General features: G+C 40.1%; 1 protein-coding gene across 1 annotated transcript in view; it reads left to right on the top strand.

Moving 5' to 3' along the window:
- LOC140199085 (tRNA (cytosine(34)-C(5))-methyltransferase, mitochondrial-like) overlaps positions 1-25,956 on the top strand; it is an 80,613-nt gene that overhangs the window by 12,242 nt on the left and 42,415 nt on the right. Inside the window, exon 2 of the mRNA XM_072260573.1 lies at positions 20,430-20,458. Within this exon, the coding sequence (XP_072116674.1) occupies positions 20,430-20,458 (29 nt within the window). The remainder of the gene's footprint in view (positions 1-20,429; positions 20,459-25,956) is intronic.

The raw sequence follows: 25,956 nt of genomic DNA on the forward strand, positions 1-25,956 counted from the left end.
AAAATGTGTAGTGATGACTTGCACTATTCCACAGGTTTAGAATCCCCATCTAAGTGAATGGGATCTCTAATTCTCTACCACAGTTTGGATTGGAGAGGAAGTTCTCTTGTGCAATGCTGGAAAAGTGCAACAAGACTGGATCCATTGCTGGACACCATGTGGAGCCATGTAATAGAGTATAGTGTCAGATTTGGCATTGCCTACCATTCAGCAAATTTACCCAAATTCTATTATGCCAAAACTGCTAGTGACCTTCAGAACCACCGACGGCAATCGACAAAATTCTGCTCTTAATACTGTGATTTTCCCAGATTCCGCCTCCCTCCTCAGGCATTGGAAAAGATGAGGGTGCAGCTTCAATATCCCTTGAAGCTCACTTTAATTGATCTTCTTTAAGTAAGGGCATTTGCAGCTAGTTCACTTAGTGGAATATTACTGATGAGTCTGATACTTATTTGATAGCAGCTTTATACACCTTCCAACATGTATTGTTATATGCCAGTCAGGATATAAATTTGATGATTCCATTCCTCCATGACCCATAGTTCTTGAGATGAGTGCTTGCATTCTACTACACTCCTGACATTGGACAGCTAAACACCAAATTCCCATCTTCCTGGTGATACAATCACCCACGTGGCATACAACAGCAGAATTATCACTGATGTGATATCTAATTGAAGCAGTTAAGGGGCATTAATTATTTTTTTCCATGGTTAAAAATAAGTGACTAACTTATGATTTTTTTCTCCTGATGTACAGAACACTGGAGCATTGAAAGTTTCCTTTCTATTGGCCCTAGTTCCAGTTTTTGTAGAAGTTGACTCTGAAGATGAGGGAAAGGATGACCCTGTGAAGGTAAATGAGCAGGAGGATGACGAGGGCATCACCTTCATGGCATGTACACGGGATGTGAATTTACAAGAAAGAAAAATCTCGGGTACAAATGGATTTGAAAACCAAATTAGATACATGCTCTGATATTTACAAGGAACGTCAAAGGGAGACTAGAAATGGATGAATAATCCACCAAGGTCAGGTGTGGAGGATCTACAGAATCATTTTCACTTTGTTTCTCTCCACTTGGCACCCAGGATGACACCCGATGCGGAGGTTAGTGCAGATGATTACCATCAACAAGGGAATCGAGGCAGCGAAAAGTGGGATTGATGTTTGGGGTAAGAGTGAGGCCTCAAAAAGCTCATCTGGCTCATGGGAGGGGCTGATAAGAATGCATCTTTTGTGAAATTGACATTACCCATAAACCTTTCCCAGCCAGATTTCTCAAGTACTGGAGAATCCATGCAGTGGCAATGCCAAGTTTCCAATTGGACTGTGTGAGAGCACAGTTTAAACCCACTTTTCAATAACAAGACACTCAGACAATACATTATTTACTTACAAGCAAATGTAGCAGACACATCCATAGTTAGAGGCAAAATTCTCCATTTCTCCAATCATTGTAGGCCTTTAATAAGGGCATGTTACTATGCAAATTTCTGATGGTGATGAAGAGTCCAAACTGTCATGAAGCAGGAATATTAATTTATCTGTTCTGAAATATTATTCTCCCCTAAAATAGTAAAAAGTAGGAGTGAAATTAAAAGGGAAATTAGGAAAGTGAAGAGAAAGCATCAGAATATGCAACAGATAAAATCAAAGAAACTCTGGGTATTTTACAGATATATTAGGAAGAGCACTAAGCACTTCTTAAGAACTAAAAGGGTAGACTTCATGAATTAAATTGACTTTAATTCTTATATCCTTCACATATATGAGTAAAAATCTTTACATTACGTCGCCATCTAAATGTGCAATGTGCAATCACAGTAATTTATAATAAATAGAACAGCCAATGTAACATGGAAATACACTCAAATCAGCGTGAGTTAATCAGTCTGATGTCCTGATGGAAGAAGCTGTCCCAGACCCTGTTGGTCCTAGCTTTTATGCTACGGTACTGTTTCCCAGATGGTTGCAGCTAGAATAGATTGTGGTTGGGATGACTTGGGTCCACAATGATCCTTTGGGCCCGTTTCTCACACCTGTTTTTTTGAAGTGTCCTGAACCATGGGAATTTCACAACTACAGATGTGTTTGGTAGTCTGCACCACCCTCTGCAGAGTCCTGTGATTAAGGGAGGTACGGTTCCCATACCAGGCACTGATGCAGCCAGTCAGGATGCTCTCAATTGTGCCCCTGCAGAAAGTTCTTAGGATTTAGCGACTCATGCCAAACTTCTTCAACCGTCTGAGGTGAAGGAGGCGCTGTTGTGCCTTTTTCACCACACAGCTGGTGTGTACGGATCACGTGAGGTCCTCAGTGATGTGGATGCCGAGGAACTTAAAGCTTTTTACCCTCTCAACCCCAGATCCATTGATGTCAATAGGGGTTAGCCCGTCTCCATTTCTCCTGTAATCCACAACCAGCTCCTTTGTTTGTGCGACATTGAGGGAGAGGTTGTTTTCTTGACTTCTTCCTTGTTGGCCACCTTGTTATTGTCTGAAATTAGGCCAATCAATATGGTGTCATCGGCAAGTTTAATTAGCAGATTAGAGCTCATGTAGAACAAGAGTTGTAAAATACTTAATACTTTGTGAATGCTTTTTTAAGGGGGATGATGGTGAGATTGTATTTAAGGAGGAAGAGTGTGAAACATAGTAACAGAGCAAAAGAGTAGCTTCTTTAAAAAGAAAAAAGATTTCCAGGACTGGATGTAAGATTATTCAGGATGTTAAAACTAATAAAGGATAAAATTGCCAAAGATCTCTGTCGGATTCAAACGCCTTTGTAAAAGAGTAGACCACTGTTAACATTGTATTATTAGAAAGGAAGTGAGAAATGGATAAAAAGAGTAATCCAGGTCAGGTTGTTTAACTACTGCCCATTAAACCTATTGGAATCAATTCCAGGGAACATTATGGTCCTTAATTTAGGAAGGCACAGTCTAATCAAAGATAAACACCATGGCTGTGTCTGAATAATTTGAATTTTTTGAAGATTAATAAGTTGGGTAGATGAGGTTAATTTCTCCAACTTAATCTACATGAACTTTAACCAAGGGTTTTGGCTATATCCAAAATGATAGATTTTTTTTCCAGAAGGAAAGGCAAATGCACCCAAAGAAGAATGGTAAATTGGATTCAGAATTAGTTTAATTATAGCAAACAATATGGCAGATAGATTTGTGGTTTTGTGACAGGAAGACTGTTACAATGGTGCTCCACAAGGTGTAGTGCTTGGTTCCTTGCTATTTTTTGTTTATACACTGATCATTTAAAATTAAATGTGAAGGCCATGATAAGGATGTTTACAATGATGCAAAAATGGCTGTGTTTCACTGGGAGGAGGTATGCTTTAGATTACAGGCACATATAGATGGTCTGGTCATTTGGGAAGAAAATTAGCAAGTGAAATGTATTCCATACAGGAGTGAAATTATGCATTTGTGGAGTTTCAAAAAGGCAAGAATAAATGTATTCAACTCCAGGATATGAAAAGAGGAACAGATCCTTAAAGAGAGTAAAACAGATAGATAAAGTCATTAAAAAGACACAAATGGGATATTATTAGCAAAAGCTTTCAAATTTAGGAGCAGGGAAGTTAGAATGGGATAGAGTGCCAATACCGTTTAAGTCGCTACTTGTGTGTTGATTGCAGTGTTAGCTAAAACTAAATACAGTGTTGCTGTACTCACATTTTCAAAATGGTGATGACAGCAACAAATAACCACCTGAAACAAAAACTCCTGATTCACCATTTGCTTCAGTGTGTGCAAACATGTCTGAAACATTGACCACGAGGTGCAATCAAAACATCCCCAACTCTGAGCTTTAATTTTGCTTATGATTTACCTTTGCAAACAGACAGTAAACGGTAATTGACTGTTGGGTTTATTCAGAGTCCACAGAACTGGACTCTGCATTTCTATTGCTTCACCACTGTATACTTGAATTTTTCTCTGCAGATCATAAGGACAAGTTCTCGGTGTTAGTCTGACTGTGTGATAGACTGGCACACTTGCCAATAAAGAGTGGGCAAATCCTGACATGATCCCCATAGTCCATATCGACAACCTGATATTCATAAGCAGGAAGAACCAAGTCTAACCATCCATTCCCACAAACCCCCAGCCCCTCTCTGAAACAATTTAAAGGGATCATTGATTTGTTGGTGACACACACAAAATGCTGGGGGAACTCGGTAGGTCAGGCATCATCTATGGAACGGTATAAAGAGTCAACGTTTCTGGAAAAGAACCATCATCAGGACTCATCATTGATTTGTAATTGGTTAATTAAAGGGATAGCTGTTTGGAGAGAAGTGTCAGAAGTAGGGAAAGTTACGAAAGTTTTTGGAGATTGTGGTGACTGAGTTTTGGACTTTCATTAACTACTGCACCTTTGTCCTGCCTGAGAACATTTGAGTTTTGGACTTTCATTAACTACTGCACCTTTGTCCTGCCTGAGAACATTGGCCATTTCTCTGAGTCTTTAACGTTCTCTATTGTTTGCAAGCTTTATTCTTATTTTTGCACATTAGATGTTTGACGGTCTTTGCGGTGTGGGGTTTTTCATCATTTCTCTGTTTTATGGCTGCCTTACAAGAAGCTGAGTCTCGAGGTTGTACATGGTATACAACCAACCAGTTCCCCTCCACCACCACCCTCTTCCTTCTGGCAGAATTGGTCCTCACCCTCAACAATTTTTCCTTCGGCTCCTCCCACTTTTGGGGGGTAGCCATAGGTACCTGCATGAGCCCTAGTTGTGCCTGCTGTTTTGTTGGCTATGTAGAAAAGTCCATGTTTCAAGCCTTGCCTGGAAATGCTCCTCAACTCTTCCTCTGTTACATTGATGACTGCATTGGTGCTGCTTTCTGTCGACCAACATCTTTCATGAACCCACTGATCCCAACGCTTGTCTTGACTATACCTCTTTTCACTCTGTCTCCTGTAAAAATGCTATTCACTTTTCTCAGTTCCTTTGTCCTTGCCACATTTGTTCCCAGGATGTGGCTTTCCTTTCCAGGGCATCAGAGATGTCCTCCTCCTTCCATGCTCAGGGTTTCCCTTCCCCCACCATTGATGCTGCCTTCACCTGCATCTCTTCCACTTCCTTAACATCTGTGCTCACCCCATCTTCCCACTGCCTTAACTGTGATAGAGTTCCCCCTGTGCTTACCGTACCATCCCATGAGCCTCCTCACCCAGTACATCATTCTCCATTACTTCCGTCATCTCCAAAGCAATCAAAAACACATCTTCCCCTCTCTCCACTTTCCACAGGGATCATCCCTCCGTGATTCCCTCGTCCATTTGTCCCTCCCCACTAATCGCCTTCCTAACACTTATCTCTGCAAGCAGCCAAAATGCTACACCTATCCATTCACCTCCTCCCTGACGTCCATTCAGGGCCCCAAACAGACCTTCCAGGGTAGACAATACTTTACCTGCGAATCTGCTGGGGTCATCTGTTGTGTTCAGTGCTCCTAAAGTGGCCTCATCTACATTGGTGAGATCTGTTGCAAATTGGGGGAACTGCTTCATGAAACATCTCTGCCCCATCTGTGTAATGCGGAACTTTTTGGTGGCAAAATATTTTAATGTCGATTCCCATCCTCATTACAAAATGTTGTTCCATGGCCTCCTCTTGTGCCAAGATGAGGCCATCCTCAGGGTGGAGGAGCAACACTTTAAGTCCATCTGGGTAGTCTCCAGTGTGCTGGCAAGAATATTGATTTCTCTTTCTGGTTATAAAGAAATGCCTCCCCCTCCCCTCTACTTCTATTCTCCAGTCTGGCCTCTTACCTCTTCTCTGCTCAATCACCTGCCCCTTGGTCCCCTGCTCCTTCCCTTTCTTCGATGGTCCACTCTCCTCTCCTATCAGATTATTTCCTCTCCGGTCCTTTACCTGTCCTAACCACCTGCCTTCACTTTCTAGCTATCCCTCTTTCCCTCCCCCTACCTTTTTATTCTGGCATCTTCTCTCTTCCTTTCCAGTCCTGACGAAGTCTCTCAGCCTGAAACATCGACTGTTTATTCATTTCCATGAATGCTGCCTGACCTGTTGAGTTCCTCCAGCATTTTGTGGTGTTGATACATTATACCTACTTCAATAGTTATGTACTTTGAATAAAGAAAAAAGACAGGATGCCCAGGAGAGGGGAATCTGCTGGGAGAGTGAAGAGCAAAAGGTTTTATCATCAACAACAGCTGTCCGATTGCATGTCTGTGATGAATAATGCCTGTGAACACTTCACTGAAGTAATGAGTTGCTGACCAGGACCTGCCTCAGTGGTGCCCACAGTATAACTGTATAAAAAGACTATCCTGCCTGTGATTATCATGATGATGGACCACCACTTTTTTTACTCTGGGCTCTTTCCAGATTGGAGATAGATATTTGTAGCAATTCTTAATTTGTACCACAGTTCCAAATTATAGACGTGGTGGAGACTGTCTGCATGAGATTGATGGGGGAAATGTATTCAAGGAGAGGGAAATCTCCTGTGTTGCTGCCTATCCTTACTGAATGCAGTCAGGAAGTCATGGATGCAGTTTCAGAGTGAAGAGTTGTGTCCTAGAGGTCTAGGAGTTTGCAGATGAGTTTGCTAAGAATTATGGTGCTGAAAGTAGAGCTGTAGTTAATAAACAATAATCTCACATAAGTATTTCTACTGTCCAGATACTCCAAAGATGAGCATAGAGCCAGGGAGATGGCATCCGCCATGGACCTGTTTCAGCATGAGGCAGTTGTTTTTGTTATTTAGAGTTGCATTTGACATTTTAGAACCTTGTTTCTGGAATTCTTGATGCTGCCCTGGCACACTCTACTGCATTAAAAGCAGACTTGACCCCATGGCCTGAATGAAGGATGTGTCAGGGCATAAAATTACAAATCGTGGAACACAGTTCTGTTTCCAGTGGTCCGTAATGACTCCATGGTTGTAAAATTTTAAGCTGCTAGATTCATTCTGAACATACTCTATTTCATATAGATGGTGTATTCAATGTGAAAATGGGACTTTTCTCTAAAAGGTCTATATTTGTTCATTCCAGCCTGTGACATTGTAAACACTTAAATCTGTTCCTGATAGTTTTTGGTGAGAGTGAGATCAAATTTGTTTACAAATGCAAGAGATTCTGCAGATGGCGGGAATCTTGAGCAGCACATCAAAATGCTGGAGGAACTCAACAAATCAGGCAACATCTATGGAGGGGAATAAACTCAATGATTTGGGCCGAGACCCTTCATCTTGATTGGAAAGGAAGGGAGAAGACCTCTACAGTGATGTGTTGATCCCTCTTAAAAATTATATGTGGTTTGTATTTGGTCTTATTCTTATAAGCTCTAGAGTAAAGGAGCCTGGTTTACTTAATATTTACCTATAAAAAGAGGTATGCCATTCTAGATGCCACACTAATGATTTTTTTGTGATCATTTAGCAAAAATGTACACCAAAGAAAAGAAATCAAAGTTGCACACAATACTTCAGGGTGTATTCTCACCAAAACCCTATGTAATTAGAGAAAAACATTCTTATTGCAGTGCTCAAACCCTGGATAAAGGCCAAGGGGTCACTTTTATTAATTGTGTCTGCATCTGCTGTTTAGCTTTCAGTGACTTATGTGCAAGGATGTCAAAGTCCTTTTGCCTGTGAACATTTCCTAATCTTGACCATTTGAGAAATTGCCCAGAATTTCTTTTTGTTTCTCTGAAGTGGATGACTTCACATTTTTACACACTATATTCCACCAGCCATGTCCTGGCCTATAATCTTAGCTTGTCTATGTCTCATCTTTTTGCATTCTCTTCACTACTCGTAAACTCATGTAGTTTCATGTATTCAGCAACTTGGGCATTTTGCATTTGGTTCCCTCAGCCAATCTATTACTGCTCTTCCTTTTTGTTAACCAATTCTCACTTGAGTATATTTTTCGCATTTCCTTATGTTTGCTTATTAACCTATGGGGACAAAATAAAAAGCCTTCTGTGAATCAAAATACATTCTATCCACTGGTTCTCCCTTACCTATTCTACAGATTACAGTTTCAGCAGATAAGATAAAGTATAGGAGCAGAATTCAGTCTTTTTACCCATTGAGTCTGTTCCACCATTCAATCATGGCTGTTTTTTCAACCTCATTATTTTCCCCTTTCCCCGTAATCCTTAACCCAGTTTCCAATTAAGAATCTATCAATTTCTGCCTTGATGAGTCAAACATGATTTTCCTTTCACATTGACTCTGTTCAATTCTATTATTTCCTAAGTTCTTCATATCACATCCTTTATAACGGATTCCACCATTTTCTCTGCTGATGACAGACTTTATTCTTCCTTAAATAGTTGGGCTGTTTGTGTTTTTTAACCTGAAGGAACCATTCTTGATTTGATAGAGTTTTGGTCAGAGCATTCTGTGTCACTACAATTACCTTTTGCAAAAGTCTAGAATGTCCATAACCATGTCCTTGAGTTTTGTCAGTTTACTGGTCATTAATTTCTCTAGTAATATTTTGTTATGAATGCTGATTTATTTTACAGGATTACTGATTTCTCAGTTGAGAAAGTATTTGGTAATCTGGAGAATCTTCCCTTGTCCTTGTTTGACTTAATGCAAAGACTTATGGGATCTGGAACCAATATTTGGACACCCGGGTACACCTTCCCACTTGTACATGACAGATGTGTACTGCTGGTGAGACAGAATTTATCTTACCAACAGCTGTATGGAAAGAATTTTGTTTGTCTGGATTTCGTACCCTAGCTGATACTAGATTTACTGCCCCCTTTATTCTTACAGGTGATCCCTCCAGGTAGCAGAAATTCACCCTGAACTGCCATAATTGTTGCTAAAATGTGAGATAATGAAGCAAAGTTTACAAGTCGAACGTAGTATAACAATGCACCTTGCATGATACAAACAAATGTATCTGTGGTATTGATATTCTATATTTTAGTTGCTAAAACAAGTTATTCTTTCAGTTACCGGTTATCCATCAAGATAACACTGTCAGAAGTTATTTTAAGAAAATAGCATGTGACTCTTCATACCTTTCCCACCTTTTCCTTGATTCTACTATGTTCAAGGTTCAGGGTCCTTAAATTTTTATTTTATTACTTGTAGTTGCTTTATTACAAATGTTTCCAATATTGGCAATAGTTCACAGGACATTTAGCTTGGCCCATTCTACTCAAGTAGCTGGATTTTACAGGAAAGCATGTAGTTTATCTGTGAGTGTACAATTACATGAATAGAAGAAGACTATATTTTGCAGATTTATTAATGACCCAAGTACCACTAAAACCAACTGCTATGTCAGGGTATTGATACATTGAACACAGAACAGTACAGCTTAATATAGGCCCTTCAGCCCATGATGTTGTGCCATTCCTTTAACCCCCATCCCTTTCCTCCCACACGGCCCTCCATTTTTCTTTCATCCATGTGCCTAAGAGCCTCTTAAATGTCGGTAATGTATCTGTCTCTACCACCACCCCTAGCAGTACATTGCACATACTACCTACCTCTGAAATTCCTCTATATGTTCCTCCAATCACAAAATTATGCCCCCTTGTATTATCTATTTCAGCCCTGGCCAGTCTATCTATGCCTGTTATCATTTTGTGCACCTCTATCAAGTCATCTCTTATCCTCTTGTCCGAAGGAAAAGGCTCTGGCTCACTCATCCTGTCCTCATAAGACATGCTGTCTGATCCAGGCAGCACCCTACTAAATCTCCTCTGCACCTTCTATAAAGCTGCCACATCCATCCTATCATGAGGCAACCAGAAATGAACACAGTATACCAAATGTGGTCTAACCAGAGTTTCATAGAGCTGCATCATTACCTTGTGGCTCCTAAACTCAGTCCTTTGACTAATAAGGACCAACACACCATATGCCTTTTTAATCATCCTATCAATTTCACTGCAACTTTGAGAAATCTATAGATGCGAACCTCAAGATCTCTGTTCCTCCATACTGTTAAAAATCCTGCCATTAACCCTGTATTCTGCCTTCAGGTTTGACCTTCCAAAGTGAATCACTTCACACTTTTACGGACTCACCTGCCACTTCTCAGCTCAGCTCTGCATCCTATCAATGTTCTGATGTAACCAATGACAACCTTCTGTACTATCCGCACCACCACCGACTATTGTGTGGCATACAAACTTCTAACCCACATTCCACTTCCTCATTCAAGTTACTAACTTGCAAGTTGAGTTGATAGTAAGAAAGGCAAATAAATTATTAACATTCATTTCCAGAGGACTGGGATCTCAAAAGCAAGGCTGAAATGCTGAGGCGTTATAAGGTATCGGCCAGACCACATTTGGAATATCGTGGCAAGTTTTATAGGATTCAAAGGTTCAATTATTATTAAACTATACAATTTTGAGGTTCTTTTTCTCCTGATAGCCTCGAAACCAAGAAAAAAACGGCAACGCAAACATCACACTTCAAACCCCCCCACATACGAAACGTGAAAAGAACATTGACAACCTAATCCCCCTCTACCCAAACAAAGAAACTACATAACAAAAACATCGACTCCCAAATCCCCTTCACCTGCACAAAAAAACAAGAAAAAATGAGAAAAAAACAGAATATAAAAAAACTGTAAGACTGTAAAAAGTCCATCGTCCAAAACCATATTCATATTTATATCTATGCCCAAAAAACAGAAAATCTCAGTAATTCCTCTGGGCATAGTGGCAGGCCACACAGGTTCCCCTCTCTGGTAGCGGGGCGATCAGAAGGCAGCCAACCAGCGCACACCTTCCAGATTCACCTTGATGTTTCAATCCTCCTTGTCATTTTAATCGGCGAAAATGGAAGCTTTAATCGGCAAAATGGAGTTGAACATTTGCTTGTACCCCCTGCTTACCGGGAGGCTTAAACTCATTGCCTCCTGGAATCCTCTCGGAGACAGCAAAGCACTGGATCACCCAAATGATCTCCAAACTGCAAATCACAGGCTTGAACAGTTCCAGAAACATATTCAAGATGAAAAATAGATGTAAAAGAAGGGAAATAAATAGTTTTGTGGTCTATCCCAAATATGTCGATTGTGAGAGCGATGTATGTAGGTGCCATCTTGACCAGAACTTTTAGGCCCCATATCTAAGAAAGGATAAGACTATAAGACAAAGGAGCAGAATTAGGCTTTTTAGTCCCTCAAGTCTGCTCTGTCATCTGATCTTAGTTAATCTATTTCCCTCTCAACGCATTCTCCTGCCTTCTCCCCACAGTTTTTCAATCCCTGACTAATCAAGAAACTTAAATATTCGCAGTGACCTGACCTCCACACCACCCTGTGGCAGTGAATTTCACATTCACCACTCTCTGTCTAAAGAATTTCCTTGTTCTAAATGGACGTCCCTCTATCCTGATAGAGCTCCTGATATGATAAGTCTTTCATTCCCAGAATCATTTTTGTGAACTTCTTTTGAACCCTCTCCAATATCAGCACATCCTTTCTTAGATCAAGGGGCCCAAAACTTCTCACAATACTCCAAGTGAAGCCTCACCAATGCCTTATACAGCTTTATATCCTTGCTTTTATATTCTAGTCCTCTTAAAGTGAATGCCAATTTTGCATATGCCTTCCTCACCACCAAGTCAACCTGCAAGTTAACCTTTAGGGAGCCCTGCTCAAGGACTCCCAAGTCCTTTTCCACCTCTGAATTATGAATTTTCTCTGTTTTGAAAATAGTCTGTGCTTTTATTCTTTCTAACAAAGTGCATGACTATACACTTCCTGACAGTGTATTCTATCTGCCACTTCTTTGCCCATTCTCCTAATCAGTCTTAAGTCCTTTTGCAGCCTCCCTGCTTCCTCAACACTACTTGCCCCCTCCACCTAGTTTTGTATGGTCTACAAACTTGGCCAGAAAGCCACGAATTCTGTCATCCAGATCATTGACATATAGTCTAAAAAGCAGTCCCAACATTGACCCCTGTAGAACACCACCAGTCACTAGCAGCCAATCAGAAAAACTCCCTTCATTCTCACTCTTTGCCTCCTGCCAATCTGCCAGTGCTCTACCCATGCTAGTATCTTTCTTGTAATACTATCAGCTCTTAAGCAGCCTCATGTCAAAGGCCTTCTGAAATTCCAAGTACACAACATCTACCATTCTCCTTTGTCTATCCTGCTGTTTACTTCCTCAAAGAATTGCAACAGAATTTTCAGGTAAGATTTTCCTGAAGGAAACCATGCTGACTTTGGCCTATTTTATCATGTGTTTCCAAGTACCCTGAAACCCAATCTTTAACAATCCACTCCAACATCTTCCCAACTACTGAGGTCAAGCCAATTGGCCTATCATTTCCTTTTTTTCTGCTTCCCTCCCTTCTTAAAGAGCCGACAGGTGGGCTAAACCAGAAGAGGATTGCCAACGGGTCTCGTACCCCGGTGAAATAGGGACATGCCTGTGCTAGCATGTGAAGTCAGCTCTGGTGGTCTGGGCAGACGAGATCTACAGTGAGATCCAAACTTCAGGAAGGCAGTGCTGCAATGTTACCTGGAAAGTAAAGAGCATGGTGAGAGGCAGAGGTCATAGTCAACCACTGCAACCAGGGAAGGCTCCAGTTGTGACACCTACTCGTACCACTGGACCTGGACTTCTGAGGCTGAGAGAGTAGAACTCCTCAGTGCAATGGCTTTTCCATTTAAAAACTCTCTTGCACAGATTTCCTACCATGGTCAGTGGACAACCACTAGTAATATTAATAGTGTTCTAATTTGCTTTGTATTTCATTTAAATACATAAGTTAGTCCTGATAAAGGGTCTCGGCCTGAAACGTCGACTGTACCTCTTCCTAGAGCTGCTGCCTGGCCTGCTGCGTTCACCAGCAACTTTGATGTGTGTTGCTTGAATTTCCAGCATCTGCAGAATTCCTGTTGTTTAAATACATAATTTGTTACTCAGTTAAACAGTGGTTTGTATTTTCTCTTGTACCTTTTTAACTATTTCCATGGCCCCACTTAATTGGGCCAAAATGTACTGGTCCCGATCTGTCCCAATTAACTGGAATCCACAGTATTTTAACAAGATATCATGCTATATCAGTTTAATTAAGCTTTGCACAGAAACTTTGCCAGTACAAATCAACAAAATATGGGTTTTAGATTGCTTTTCACAACACAAAAGGAAAAATCCTCAAGAAAAAGAAAAAAACTTGAACTTTACCAATAAAAAAGGTTTTGTGTTAAAATTATAACTTTAATAAAGGTCATACATGGTTAAACACTGAAGCATGTACCACACTTGCAATTTGAGGCAAGTGGAAGGATTACATTATATATGTAATTTCTGCATTATAAATATTTTTCTGAGTTACAGTGAGAGTAGTCTAGGCAATACACAATGAAGGAAATTTACGTACAGACTGATGGCTGGTAACTGAGTTATATTGAAAGAAGTGTGTTGTCAACCAACATCAGTATCACTCAAGTTCCTCACTGAAGAGACAATTTAATGGCTTTTTCAGAAATATTGCAAGGGGAGGGAAGAATGTTTTCTTTCAGTAAAAATCAATAGCTGATATTCTGTTGCTCCCCATAGCCACTTTTACAAACTTTTCTTTGATTCAATTGTCCGAGTAACCTGGATTGAGCAGAAGAAAGCAACTCTTATTTCTGCAAAGCCTCTCCATGCTAAACAATTCAGTTGAAAGGAGTAAATTCTTCATGCATACCAAGTGTAAGACAATCCGGTCAAATCAAAGACAGTGGAACAAATTAAATTCACTTATACTCCAGAAAGAAGAATTCAACAAAGGACGGTCAACTTTGTACTTTTAGTTTACATAACTATAAAGGACACAAATCCAAGTTCTGTTGAGATTAGGGACATCATATCAGAAGCAAATGAATTCAGTCATGATGTTCTGTTGGTGGCATTAAGCACAAATTTTGTAATGATTAAATAGTGACTGTCAAGCACAGTGACTGTCTAGTTTACTTATGTCTGTACAGCTTACAGAATCTGATAAACATCTCTCCATTGCTCCAGAATCTGAGGTGTGAATGTGATCTATGGACTGCATTAGCAATTATTGTATGGTAAATTGCCAAGATACACCAGTGACTTCACGATTAAAACAAATATTTTACATGACAATCTCTGCTTTCAGCCCCTAATACAAAATACATAAAATCATCCTTGGAGAACATAGTTCTGCATAGTATTACTATTATAGAATGACAAGATAATAACTTCAATGTAAAAGCAAATATAAGAGAAGAATTTATTTCAAGCCCTGCTTGTAACTCTTCAACTACATCGGCATATCCAGTACAGTAAAAGTCATTTTAATTATTATTACTTAATGCGAGTGAGAGGCAATTTAATTTGCTCATGCAACATGTGATCAGTACAGCCTTCATTGGATTGCGAGCAAGACACAAGTGGCAGTTGTCAAAAACAGAAGTGTTTCACAACAGTGGATTTCCAAATAGTGCACAAATATATTTAGGGATGTAAACCTTTGGTCATTGTGCAGTCTAGGCTCTTGTGACTCCAGATCAGTGTTTCCCAATTTACATGTTGCCCATCGCCCAACAACCCCCCCCCCACCCATCAAAGCACTTTTATACTTGCCAACACCTCTCTTAGGCACAATATACTTTCCAGTGCCCCATAGTGTAAAACCATGTCTACCGTATGCTAACATGAGAAAAATGATTCTGCTTTAAACTTTTATTTGTCTTTAAACCTAGCTTACACAGTCCCTGTATGCTGTACAGCAGCTTCAATATCAATGTGATCCTTGAGCATGATGGTTTTTAGCAAGAGTTGAAATATCTGGTTCAAGTTGTGACAGCAAAAGCCTTAAGCCCCCACACATAACAATGTCCAAGTGTTTTTTGTGTGTATGTGGTTCACTGCACTGAAGCCTGTTTCGACAAGGTAGGAGGGTGGAAATGCATTGAAGAGCAGTTTGGCTCTTTTCCAAAGATCAGGAAGCTTCATATGACAGTGTAACCAGGTATCACAAAAGCCGACATTTTTGAAAAGCATTTTGGCTTCTTCACATTCTTCCACTTAGCAAAGAAGTGGGTTAATTACCCAGTCTGGACTTTCTAGGTCATTCAAATCCTTGAATTGATTTTGAAAATCCTTCTTCAGTGACTGCAGGTGTAAGTAGTATTCTTGCAAATCACTATCTATGAAAGAGAGTGCCATACTTTCCATACAGGGAACTGAGAACATTCATCTCCCAATGTTGTCTTTTGTATTTTCAATTTTTTGATAAAAGTGGACACTGCATGTTTTGCCTAGATTAAATTGAAATTGTCACCCAGCAGTTTCATATTTAGAATGTTCATTTTGTCATACAGATTGGCAAGGTATGCCGCATCTCCACATAGTTCCATCTTGTTTCCCAAGCTCTTGTCGACTTTGAGCAAAAATTTAACCACAGTGACAAAAAGATCAAAGAAAAGCTTTAAGAGGGAGCCTTTAGTCAGCCAGTGCACTTCAGTGTGAAGAAGCAAGTGTTCAAATCTTCATCGTTATCTTGGCAAAACTGATGAAATATTCTGCTATTTAATAGATGAGCTTCAATTTTGTTGATGGCAGATATCATAAGAGTCATGCTTGAAAAAAGCCACTGGCTGAAGTATTTGGCTGCGAGATGTTGGTGATGAATTACACAATGGATTGCAAACAAACTTGGAATTTCTTCTTTCATAATTGCCACTAAACCAGCATGGTGACCTATCATATATAGTGCTCCATCTGTTGCACAAGAAATCATGTTCCTAATTGGAATACTTTTATCCTCAATATACATTTTGAGTTCATTGATTGATTTTTCATTGTTATTTATTTTTATCTTTTTACAAAAGAATCTCTTCATAAATTTTTCCATTTCTGATAAACAGTACATATGCCATCAGCAATGTCTTGTCTCACACAGTGGAGTCATCTAGTTATATCCCAAATTCTGTTTTTTGTAGCTGTGTGAATAGTTGATGCTCAATGTCTTTGTTCATTTTGTCAATATGATGAACTTGAGAGTTGTTACTCAGAGGAATTGATTTTAAAATACTGGTATCCATTTTGAGAACAGTGGTGAGCACTTCTGATACAGCAGGCATTATTAATCTTTCACCAAGGGTATGAGATTTTCCACACTTTTCTATCATTTTGGAAATGTTATAAGAAGCAATGAGACCACTATCGAGGTCATTTTTAGCTTTCTTGCCAAATGATTCGAGTGGACAACATTTTTCAAATACTGCTTTCATCTTCTGGAACTGAGTAATACCATAAGTAGTCTTTTCGGGGTGTCTTTTACGAAGTGTTCCTGCAATCTTGATGGTTTCATGGCTTCATTAGAAAATATAGTATTACAAATAAGACGCATGGAACATTACTGATCTAACGGAATGGAATAAAACCATACTCCAGGTATATAAACATAATATTGATGCATTTCCTGTAGTTTCTGTTTCTTAGCAGGATTAGAATTCAAGGCCTCACCCTCAAAGATTGTGACGTAAGTATTTATCCATCATTAATGGGACTAAACTAAAATGAAAAATTAACACAAACTGGGAATGACTATTGGATGTTGATGACAGCAGCAACTTGACACAGATGGAAGGATGGTTGCAGCATGCAGAGGTGCGGCAAGGCGAAGATAAAAACGATCACAATAGCGAAAATTAAGTTAACAAGGGTCCAGATTGGAATCTGAATGTTAGTCGGGATAGAGCTAGTGTTCGACAAGCTACCTTGATACCACCCCAGTTAGTGCAATTGACCAGTCAAGGAAGTCTCATAATCCCCAAAAATGGTTCTTGACTGCAGGTATGAAGCCAAGGGGTCACTTTTAACACCTCAAGAGGAATCATCAGGGTTGGCAGTTCCAATGATTGGTTCCCTTTTACTGCTTGGTTCCAACCAGCGCTATATCGTTGCGTGACCTGTTTTCCGTTGATCTGTAGAGAAAGTTGAGAGGGTGTACTTGACTTACCAGCTGTTAAATTGCATGAGCTTGTTCTGTACTGCAAGTTAAAGGGAATTGTTGGGCACACTGGTTGCTAACTTATGCATCCCGATTAATGTCTTTTTGGTTGATACAGTTGGATGAAATTGCTGAGTTTCAGATGTGCTGTGAAGACAAGTGCTCACTGCCTGCAGAGCTATGGTTCTTCCTGTGTTCCAGTGCCTCATCCTTTTGTTTTAGAAAATGCCTGTTCTACTAATTGTTGGTCAAGTCTCATGCCTCAAGTTAGGGTCCTGCTTACTGCTCCCCCCCCCCACCGACAACTTCTATTTCTGCTCATACCCCCTTGGGACAAATAACTGCTCTTGTTTGGAATCGCTGCTCTGGACCTGTTGATAAGTTTACTTTTAACTATTTGTTTAGTTCAGGGAGAGAATGAGATGGACATAAATGCAGGCATGGATAGCGATGTCCACATCCCATGAATAAATAAAGAGAAAAAAGACCTGACTGACTTCTATACGTGAATAATTTTAGCTCTGAATTATGCTGCTCTTTCTGCTGATAAAGCATGATGTACTTGAGGTGAAATAAGCGGATTATGCTTCATTCAAAACAATTACCATCATATCAATACCTCTTCCTTGAAGTTTAGTTAATGAACAGAAGCTTTTTAAGCTACCTCATTGTTTCCTTACTAGATTTGATGCAAGCATTTGAGCAGTTCTACCTGCCAGTCTGCAAACATTGAGGGTGTTGTCATCCATTCTATACAATGGATAGAATACAATGTCTCAGATATGAATTCTGGTAGATATTTTACATATTTATTGGTGCAATGTGCAGCATTTCCGGAGTTCCATCTGTTTATTAAGCTGCATAGCAAAAATAGAATTCTTTTTATTCATTACTTCACAATTTACAGCAACTCTTTTTGCCATGGGCATATGATGGAACAAATAATATTTCTCAATATAGTCAGATAAAAGCAGAAATCTTTAACTTCCTATTAAAAAAAAACCCAATGATTTATTAGTGGTAGAGCAGTCTCTGTCATTGTAAATGTTGTAACGTGAATGCATGATGTAAGAAATAACAATATAAGAAGATCATAGTTAAACCTTTATCAAAAAATTATATTTAGATAGCAACAAATTGAAATGCAAAATCTATTTATGAATGATACCTTGTGCACATTTTGTTTGTATGGTTTGTTTAACGTGTTTTGTTCATAGGATACAATAAAATGGCCATTGATCACTTCTGTATTCCTGAGTCAAAGAGGTAGGATTCGTCATTATTTTCTTCATAGAAATTAGTTAACTTGTAAGAATACTTAAGGGTTGATGTGAATCCCATTTTGTTGAAGTTTCAAGGGAGAATTCTATTTATTTTCGTTGTTCCTGAATAATTATGCTCTTATTTTGGCAGGATTCTGAGTCCTTGGATACGTGTATTCGGAATACTCTGTCAACACTCTATCTCCACTTGGAGGCCACAGCATCCACTGTTCTCTGTCAGGTTTTTGATGTAGTGGAGAAAACATATTGTGGTGATGGATTGTGCTACCTTATTGATTTCCTCATCCCTGCTAAACACATTCTGCAGTGCATCCAGCAGGACGCTTGTGTAAGTAAAGGTTTAAAAGCAGTGAATGGAGGAAATTTATAAGATGATTTAATATGTTATGACTTAACATAAAATGAAAGAGTGAAGTAATGTAAAATAGTGTGATGGTTATGATAAATGTCTTTATTTAAAATGTAAAATACGGTTGTCAGAGATGCTAGCTCAAAGCAAGCTGCAGGAAAAGGTACAGTTCATCTGCAGTAAGTTTACCTAAACTTGGCCATGTATTTAGAAGAACCAGAAATGACCATCAAAAAATATGAGAACTATGAATTGTCCCTTTAAACAATGTCATAGACTAAATAACTTTATCTCTAAAGACGATTTATAACATCAAATCTATTCATCCAAGAAGCTATTACTTTTTTGACCTTAGAGCCATGTAATTGAAAGGACTAATACAGGAATATTTTCATTCTGCAAAAATTTGACAAAGAGTATTTATTGAACCACCAAGCGTATGGTTGGAAAGCACATTAAATCTGATTTGTGAATTCCTTAAGAATTGATGAAATGAAAACACAGATGTGTTTGTATTTTGTTTGATATTTTAGAAGCATGTATGAAGGATCTTTGTATGTAACTGAATGCTTGATAAATGTAAGAATGACTTGGGTTTAATAAACACAAATCCTGTTAATATAACTGATAAATTTTCTACAATTTAAGAGGTAACAGTTTAGGATAAGTGCTTGTTTTAGTCACCTGCTTCGCATGCCAAATGCATACTTTTGTGACATTGCTGTTTAAATAAATCATAATCATAAGTGGTATGACTGGACCATCTTGAGTAATAACTGGTAAAAATAATGAAATACAAAGTACAGTTTTGTTTTAAAGGTCAAATCTACATTAAAGTGGGAATGATTTTTCTTGTTTTGATTTGTTTTTTTATTGATAAATGTGGATGTTATAAACTAAATTTTATTAAATATTATTTGAAAATGTCTAGATGTAATGTTCATTATACCATAGTTGAGAACTTGCACCAGTTTCTGAAAATTGTGGATTCAAGGCTCACACAAAGACTTGAACTCAAAAACCAGGCTGTCACACAGCTCAGTACTGAGAAAGCAGTGCCCTGTTAGAAGATTTAGAAGTTACATTGAAGATTCATGTGCCCTCTTGGGTGGAGACCAATCTAGCGAAAGACCAACGAAAGAATCCAGATCAGCGATATGATTGTGGTTTGATGCACAAGGGAAGTGGAGAAAAATGGCAAAGGAGAGGAGCAATCTCAATCTTTCGACTATAAAGTCCAGCAGCATCTTGCACTACTTGGCAGTGAAGAGCAAAGCACAGCACAGGAACAAAGAAGGAAATATAAACTTTTCAATTATTTGCCTTAACTATCTGTTAAGTAGGTTGGTTGAAGGTATACAAAAATCTGAGGAATTCATGAATTTTCTAATGTGCTTTTGTTTCATATTAGTCTTTGTCATTCATGTATATTTTTGTAAGCTAAATTATTAAACTTGCTATTTGGTGGTTCTTCTGAATGTGGTCTGCCCCCTCCCCCTCCACAGCAGAATAGACATTGTTCAACTAGATGTTTTTCAGTAGGCATGACAAAAGATACTACATTCCTTAAGGGAAGAAGTAATGAATGCAAATGAAAATACTGTGCTTTTGGAAGAGCAAGATAAAGAGGATTGATTTGGATGGACATAAAAGTTGCTGGTGAACGCAGCAGGCCAAACAGCATCTCTAGGAAGAGGTGCAGTCGACGTCTCAGGCCGAGACCCTTCGTCAGGACTAACTGAAGGAAGAGTGAGTAAGGAATTTGAAAGTTGGAGGAGGAGGGGGAGATCCAAAATGATAGGAGAAGACTGGAGGGGGAGGGATGGAGCCAAGAGCTGGACAGGTGATAGGCAAAAGGGATACGAGAGGATCATGGGACAGGAGGTCCGGGAAGAAAGACAAGTGGGGGGGCGGGGACCCAGAGGATGCGCAAGGGGTATATTCAGAACTACAGAGGGAGAAAAAGGAGAGTGAGAGAAAGAATATGTGTATAAAAATAAGTAACAGATGGGGTACGAGGGGGAGATGGGGCATTAGCGGAAGTTAGAGAAGTCGATGTTTATGCCATCAGGTTGGAGGCAACCCAGACGGAATATAAGGTGTTGTTAATATAACACCTTATATTCCGTCTGGGTAGCCTCCAACCTGATGGCATGAACATTGACTTCTCTAACTTCCGCTAATGCCCCATCTCCCCCTCGTACCCCATCTGTTACTTATTTTTATACACATATTCTTTCTCTCACTCTCCTTTTTCTCCCTCTGTAGTTCTGAATATACCCCTTGCGCATCCTCTGGGTCCCCGCCCCCCCACTTGTCTTTCTTCCCGGACCTCCTGTCCCATGATCCTCTCGTATCCCTTTTGCCTATCACCTGTCCAGCTCTTGGCTCCATCCCTCCCCCTCCTGTCTTCTCCTATTATTTTGGATCTCCCCCTCCCCCTCCAACTTTCAAATCCCTTACTCACTCTTGCTTCAGTTAGTCCTGACGAAGGGTCTCGGCCTGAAACGTCGACTGCACCTCTTCCTACAGATGCTGCCTGGCCTGCTGCGTTCACCAGCAACTTTGATGTGTGTTGCTTGAATTTCCAGCATCTGCAGAATTCCTGTTGTTTTTGATTTGGATGGATTTAATTACATATTTGGCAAAATAATTACCTCCTGTTTTGTAAACTTGAATGATGCTTCAAGTTTTAGAATTGGTGCTTTAAGTTGTTTGTTCTTCCTTCTGCTTTGCACTCACTTAAAGATGAAATGAAAATTTTAACTTTTCAAGCACAAAGTCAAGTTTATTGTCAAATGCACAAGTACATGTATACACAGATACAATGAAGGATTTACTTTTAGGAGCACCATATGTATATTGTATGATCTAAGTAGCATTCACAGAAAAAGATCAATTATACACTATTTTACAAGAAAACATAATTAGAACCAGAATCAAGTCCATTTCAGTGCAAAGTGTTCAAAGTGTACATAAAGTTCCTCAAATGTAGTGGTGAGGGTTTTGCTGGTCGATTCAAGAATCAGATTGTTAAAGGGATGTAGCTGTTCTTGAACCTGGTGGTGTGGGACTTTGAGCTTCTGTACCTCCTGCTGATGGTAGCTGAGAAAAGATGGCATGGCCTAGATGGTGGAGTTCTTTGTTGATAGATGTTGCCTTCTTGAATTTCCTTGGATACTATCAGTGGTGGGGAGGAGCATGCCTGTGATATATTGGACAGAGTCCACTACTCTGCAGCTTCTTATATTACAAGCATTCAAATTGCCATACCACACCATGATTTCAGGGTACTTTCAACAGTGCATTTGTAGAAGTTTATTAAGTGTTTGATGATAAATCAAACCTCCTTAAGTTCCTGGGAAATCTCTTTAGGTTTTGTTTTCAATCCATTTATCTCATAGGCCTGTCTGCAGTGTAGCATTGTCTCTTAAACCCTTAATTACTACTTATCCCTATTCAAGGGCCGGTTTTCTACCTGTGCTAAACCAACAAGTTAGGCATTATACTTGTTACCTTGATTCAATATCTATTTGTTAGCTTGATCTAAACATCAAGAAAATCCAAGTCCTGCACCAACCTACTCCAGATCAAGCTCCTAAACCTCTAACCATCCAAGTTGACAACATACTTCTGGAGAACACTGATCATTTCCCATATCTTGGCAGCCTTCTTTCTTCAAGAGGCAGCATTGATCTTGAAATGAATTGCAGAATAGGCTGTGCAAGTGGAGCTTTTGCCAGGCTGAGAAAGGGGGGTTTTTGAAGATTGAGATATCAGGACCAACACTAAGCTTCTGGTCTATAAAACTATAGTCCTCCTCTCCTTGCTATATGGAGCGGAGTCAATAGACAATTGGTGCAGGAGTAGGCCATTCAGCCCTTCAAGCCAGCACCACCATTCACTGTGATCATGGCTGATCATCCACAATCAGTACCCTGTTCCAGCCTTCTCCCCATATCCCTTGATTCTGCTATCTTGAGCCCTACCTAACGCTTTCTTGAAAGAATCTAGACAATTGGCCTCCACTGCCTTCTGAGGCAGAGCATTCCACAGATGCACAACCCTCTGTGTGAAAAAGTTTTTCTTCAACTCCGTTCTAAATGGTCTGCCCCTTATTCTTAAACTGTGGCTTCTGATTCTGGACTCCCCCAACATCTGGAACATGTTTCCTGCCTCTAGCGTGTCTAATCCGTTAATAATCTTATATGTTTCAATCAGATCCCCTCTTATCCTTCTAAATTCCAGTGTATACAAGCCCAGTCGCTCTAATCTTTCAACATATGACATTCCTGCCATCCCTGGAATTAACTCAGTGAACCTAAGCTGCACTCCCTCTATAGCAAGAGTGTCCTTCCTCAAACTTGGAGACCAAAACTGCACATAGTACTCCAGGTGGAGTCTCACCAGGGCCTTGTACAACTGCAGAAGGACCTCTTTGCTCCTATACTCAACTCCCCTTGTTATGAAGGCCAGTATGCCATTAGCTTTCTTCACTGCCTGCTGTACCTATATGCTTATGTTCAGTGACTGATGAACAAGGACACCCAGATCTCGTCGTACTTCCCCTTTTCCTAACTTGACACCATTCAGATAGTAATCTGCTTTCCTGTTCTTGCCACCAAAGTGGATAACCTCACATTTATCCCCATTAAACTGCATCTGCCCATTCACCCAACTTATCCAAGTCACCCTGTATTCTCATAACATCCTCCTCACATTTCACACTGTCACCCAGCTTTGTGCCATCTGTAAATTTGCTATTGTTACTTTTAATCCCTTCATCTAAATTCTTAATGTATATTGTAAATAGCTGTGGTCCCAGCACCGAGCCTTGCAGTACTCCACTAGTCACTGCCTGCCATTCTGAAAAGGCCCTGTTAATCACCTACTCTTTGTTTCCTGCCTGCCAACCAATTTTCTGTCCATGTCAGTACCCTACCCCCAATACCATGTGCTCTAATTTTGCCCACTAACCTCTTATGTGGGACCTTATCAAAGTCATGGACAACATCCAGCAGGCACATAAAATCCCTGGAAACATACTATCAAAGATGCCTCCAAGAGATTGAGAATTAGCCGGAAGAACAGGTGTACTAATTCCAACATCCTGGAGGAAGCTAGTGGTTAGCACAACATTTTACAGTAGAGGTGATCCAGGTTGAATTCCTATTGCTGCCAGTAAAGAGTTTGTAAGTTCTCCCTGTGCATTACCTCCAGGTGCTCTGGTTTCTTCCCACAGTCCAAAGACTTACTGGTTGGTAGGTTAATAGGTCATTGTAAGTTGTCCCATTATTAGGCTAGGGTTAAATTGGGGGGTTGCTGGGTAGCATGGCTCGAAGGGCTGGAAAGGCCTGTTTGTCAATTAACCAATAAAAAAAAAACAAACAAACTTTAACTCCATAGCCACATTCGTGACTGAACACCAATTGTGATGGGTTGGCCATGGTTCAGTGATGCCTATAACATCATACATGTCAATCTGAAACAGTGCTACTTTCATCTACCTTATTCCATATACTGCATGCATTTAACTATGACACCTTCAGTCCTGTATTCACCCTTTTTGATTTTGTCCACCTCCTACATTGCAACTCATCCTGTTGACTGCAATTTTGTCTTATGAACAGCCTCTTCTCATTACACACTGCCTCTGTAAACCAGCTACCTCATCTTCAGCGCTATCATCCACCTTTCCTACAATACTTCTTGCATTGAAATACACACGGTTCAGGACGGTAGTCAGACCATGCTCAACCTTTTGATTCCTAACTTTGTCTGAGGTCTTACCAGCATCTACCTCCACAAGCCCTCCACTAACTGTTCTGGCACTCTGGTTTCTATCCCTCTGCAATTCTAATTTAAATCCCACCATGCAGCATTAACACATCTTCCTGCTAGGATATTAGTTCTCCTCCAATTTTAAGCGCAAACAATCCTTATTGTAGAGGTCCCACTTTACCTGTATTAAACTGTATAATCGCATACGTAAGGCTCCTTTTCATTGACTACAGCGCTGCCTTGAATACCATCATTCCAAATGAACTGATTCCTAAGCTCCGGAACCTGGGCCTTAGCACTCAGATCTGCAGCTGGATCTTCAACTTCCTCACAGATAGGATCCAGGCTGTAAAAATAGGGGACAAGCCCTCCTCTACGATCACTCTGAGCACCGATGCCCCACAAGGCTGCGTACTCAGCCCCCTGCTGTACTCACTGTACACCCATGATTGGTAGCCAGGTTTCCATCAAACTCAATATATAAGTTTGCTGATGACACAACAATTGTAGGCCGTATCTCAGGTAATGATGAGTTTAAGTACAGAGAGGAAATTAAGGACCTGGTGGCATGGTGTGAAGACAGTAGCCTATCCCTCAACGTCAGCAAGACGAAGGAATTGGTTGTTGACTTCAGAAGGAGTAGTGGACCGCACAACCCAATTTACATCGCTAGTGCGCAAGTGGAACAGGTCAAAAGCTTTAAGTTCCTCGGGGTCAATATCACAAATGACCTGACTTGATTCAACCAAGCAGAGTTCACTGCCAAGAAGGCCCACCAGCGCCTTTACTTCCTGAGAAAACTGAAGAAATTTGAACTGTCCCCTAAAACCCTCACTAATTTTTAAAGATGCATCGTAGAAAGCATTCTTCTAGGGTGCATCACAACCTGGTCTGGAAGTTGTCCTGTCCAAGACTGGAAGAAACTGCTGAAGATCGTAAACACAGCGCAGCACATCACACAAACCAATCTTCCGTCCTTGGACTCACTTTACACCGCACGCTGTGGGAGCAGTGCTGCCAGCATAATCAAGGACACGACCCACCCAGCCAACACACTCTTTGTCCCTCTTCCCTCCGCGGAGAAGGCCCAGGAGCTTGAAGACTCGTACGGCCAGATTTGGGAGCAGCTTCTTTCCAACTGTGATAAGACTGCTGAACAGATCCTGATCCGGATCTGCGCCATACCCTCCAAATATCTGGACCTGCCTCTCGGTTTTTTTGCACTACCTTACTTTCCATTTTTCTATTTTCTATTTATGATTTCTAATTTAAAATTTTAATATTTACTATCGATTTGTAATCCAGGGAGTGGGAAGCGCAGAATCAAATATCGCTGTGATGATTGTACGTTCTAGTATCAATTGTTTGGTGATAATAAAGTATAGTAGAAGTATAGTTTTTGCCTCACCAGTACATTGCGTGGCTAGCAATCCTAAGATCAGAACCCTGGATATCCTACTTTTTAACTTAGCAAACAAGATGCCGCCGTGTATGGCGGTTGTGTTGCGAGCTCCATTCCAAATCTACAGTATACTACTAATTTCTAAAATTTTCTTAGCC

This window comes from Mobula birostris, chromosome 6 (genome assembly GCF_030028105.1).
Source record: "Mobula birostris isolate sMobBir1 chromosome 6, sMobBir1.hap1, whole genome shotgun sequence".
NCBI lineage: Eukaryota > Metazoa > Chordata > Chondrichthyes > Myliobatiformes > Myliobatidae > Mobula > Mobula birostris.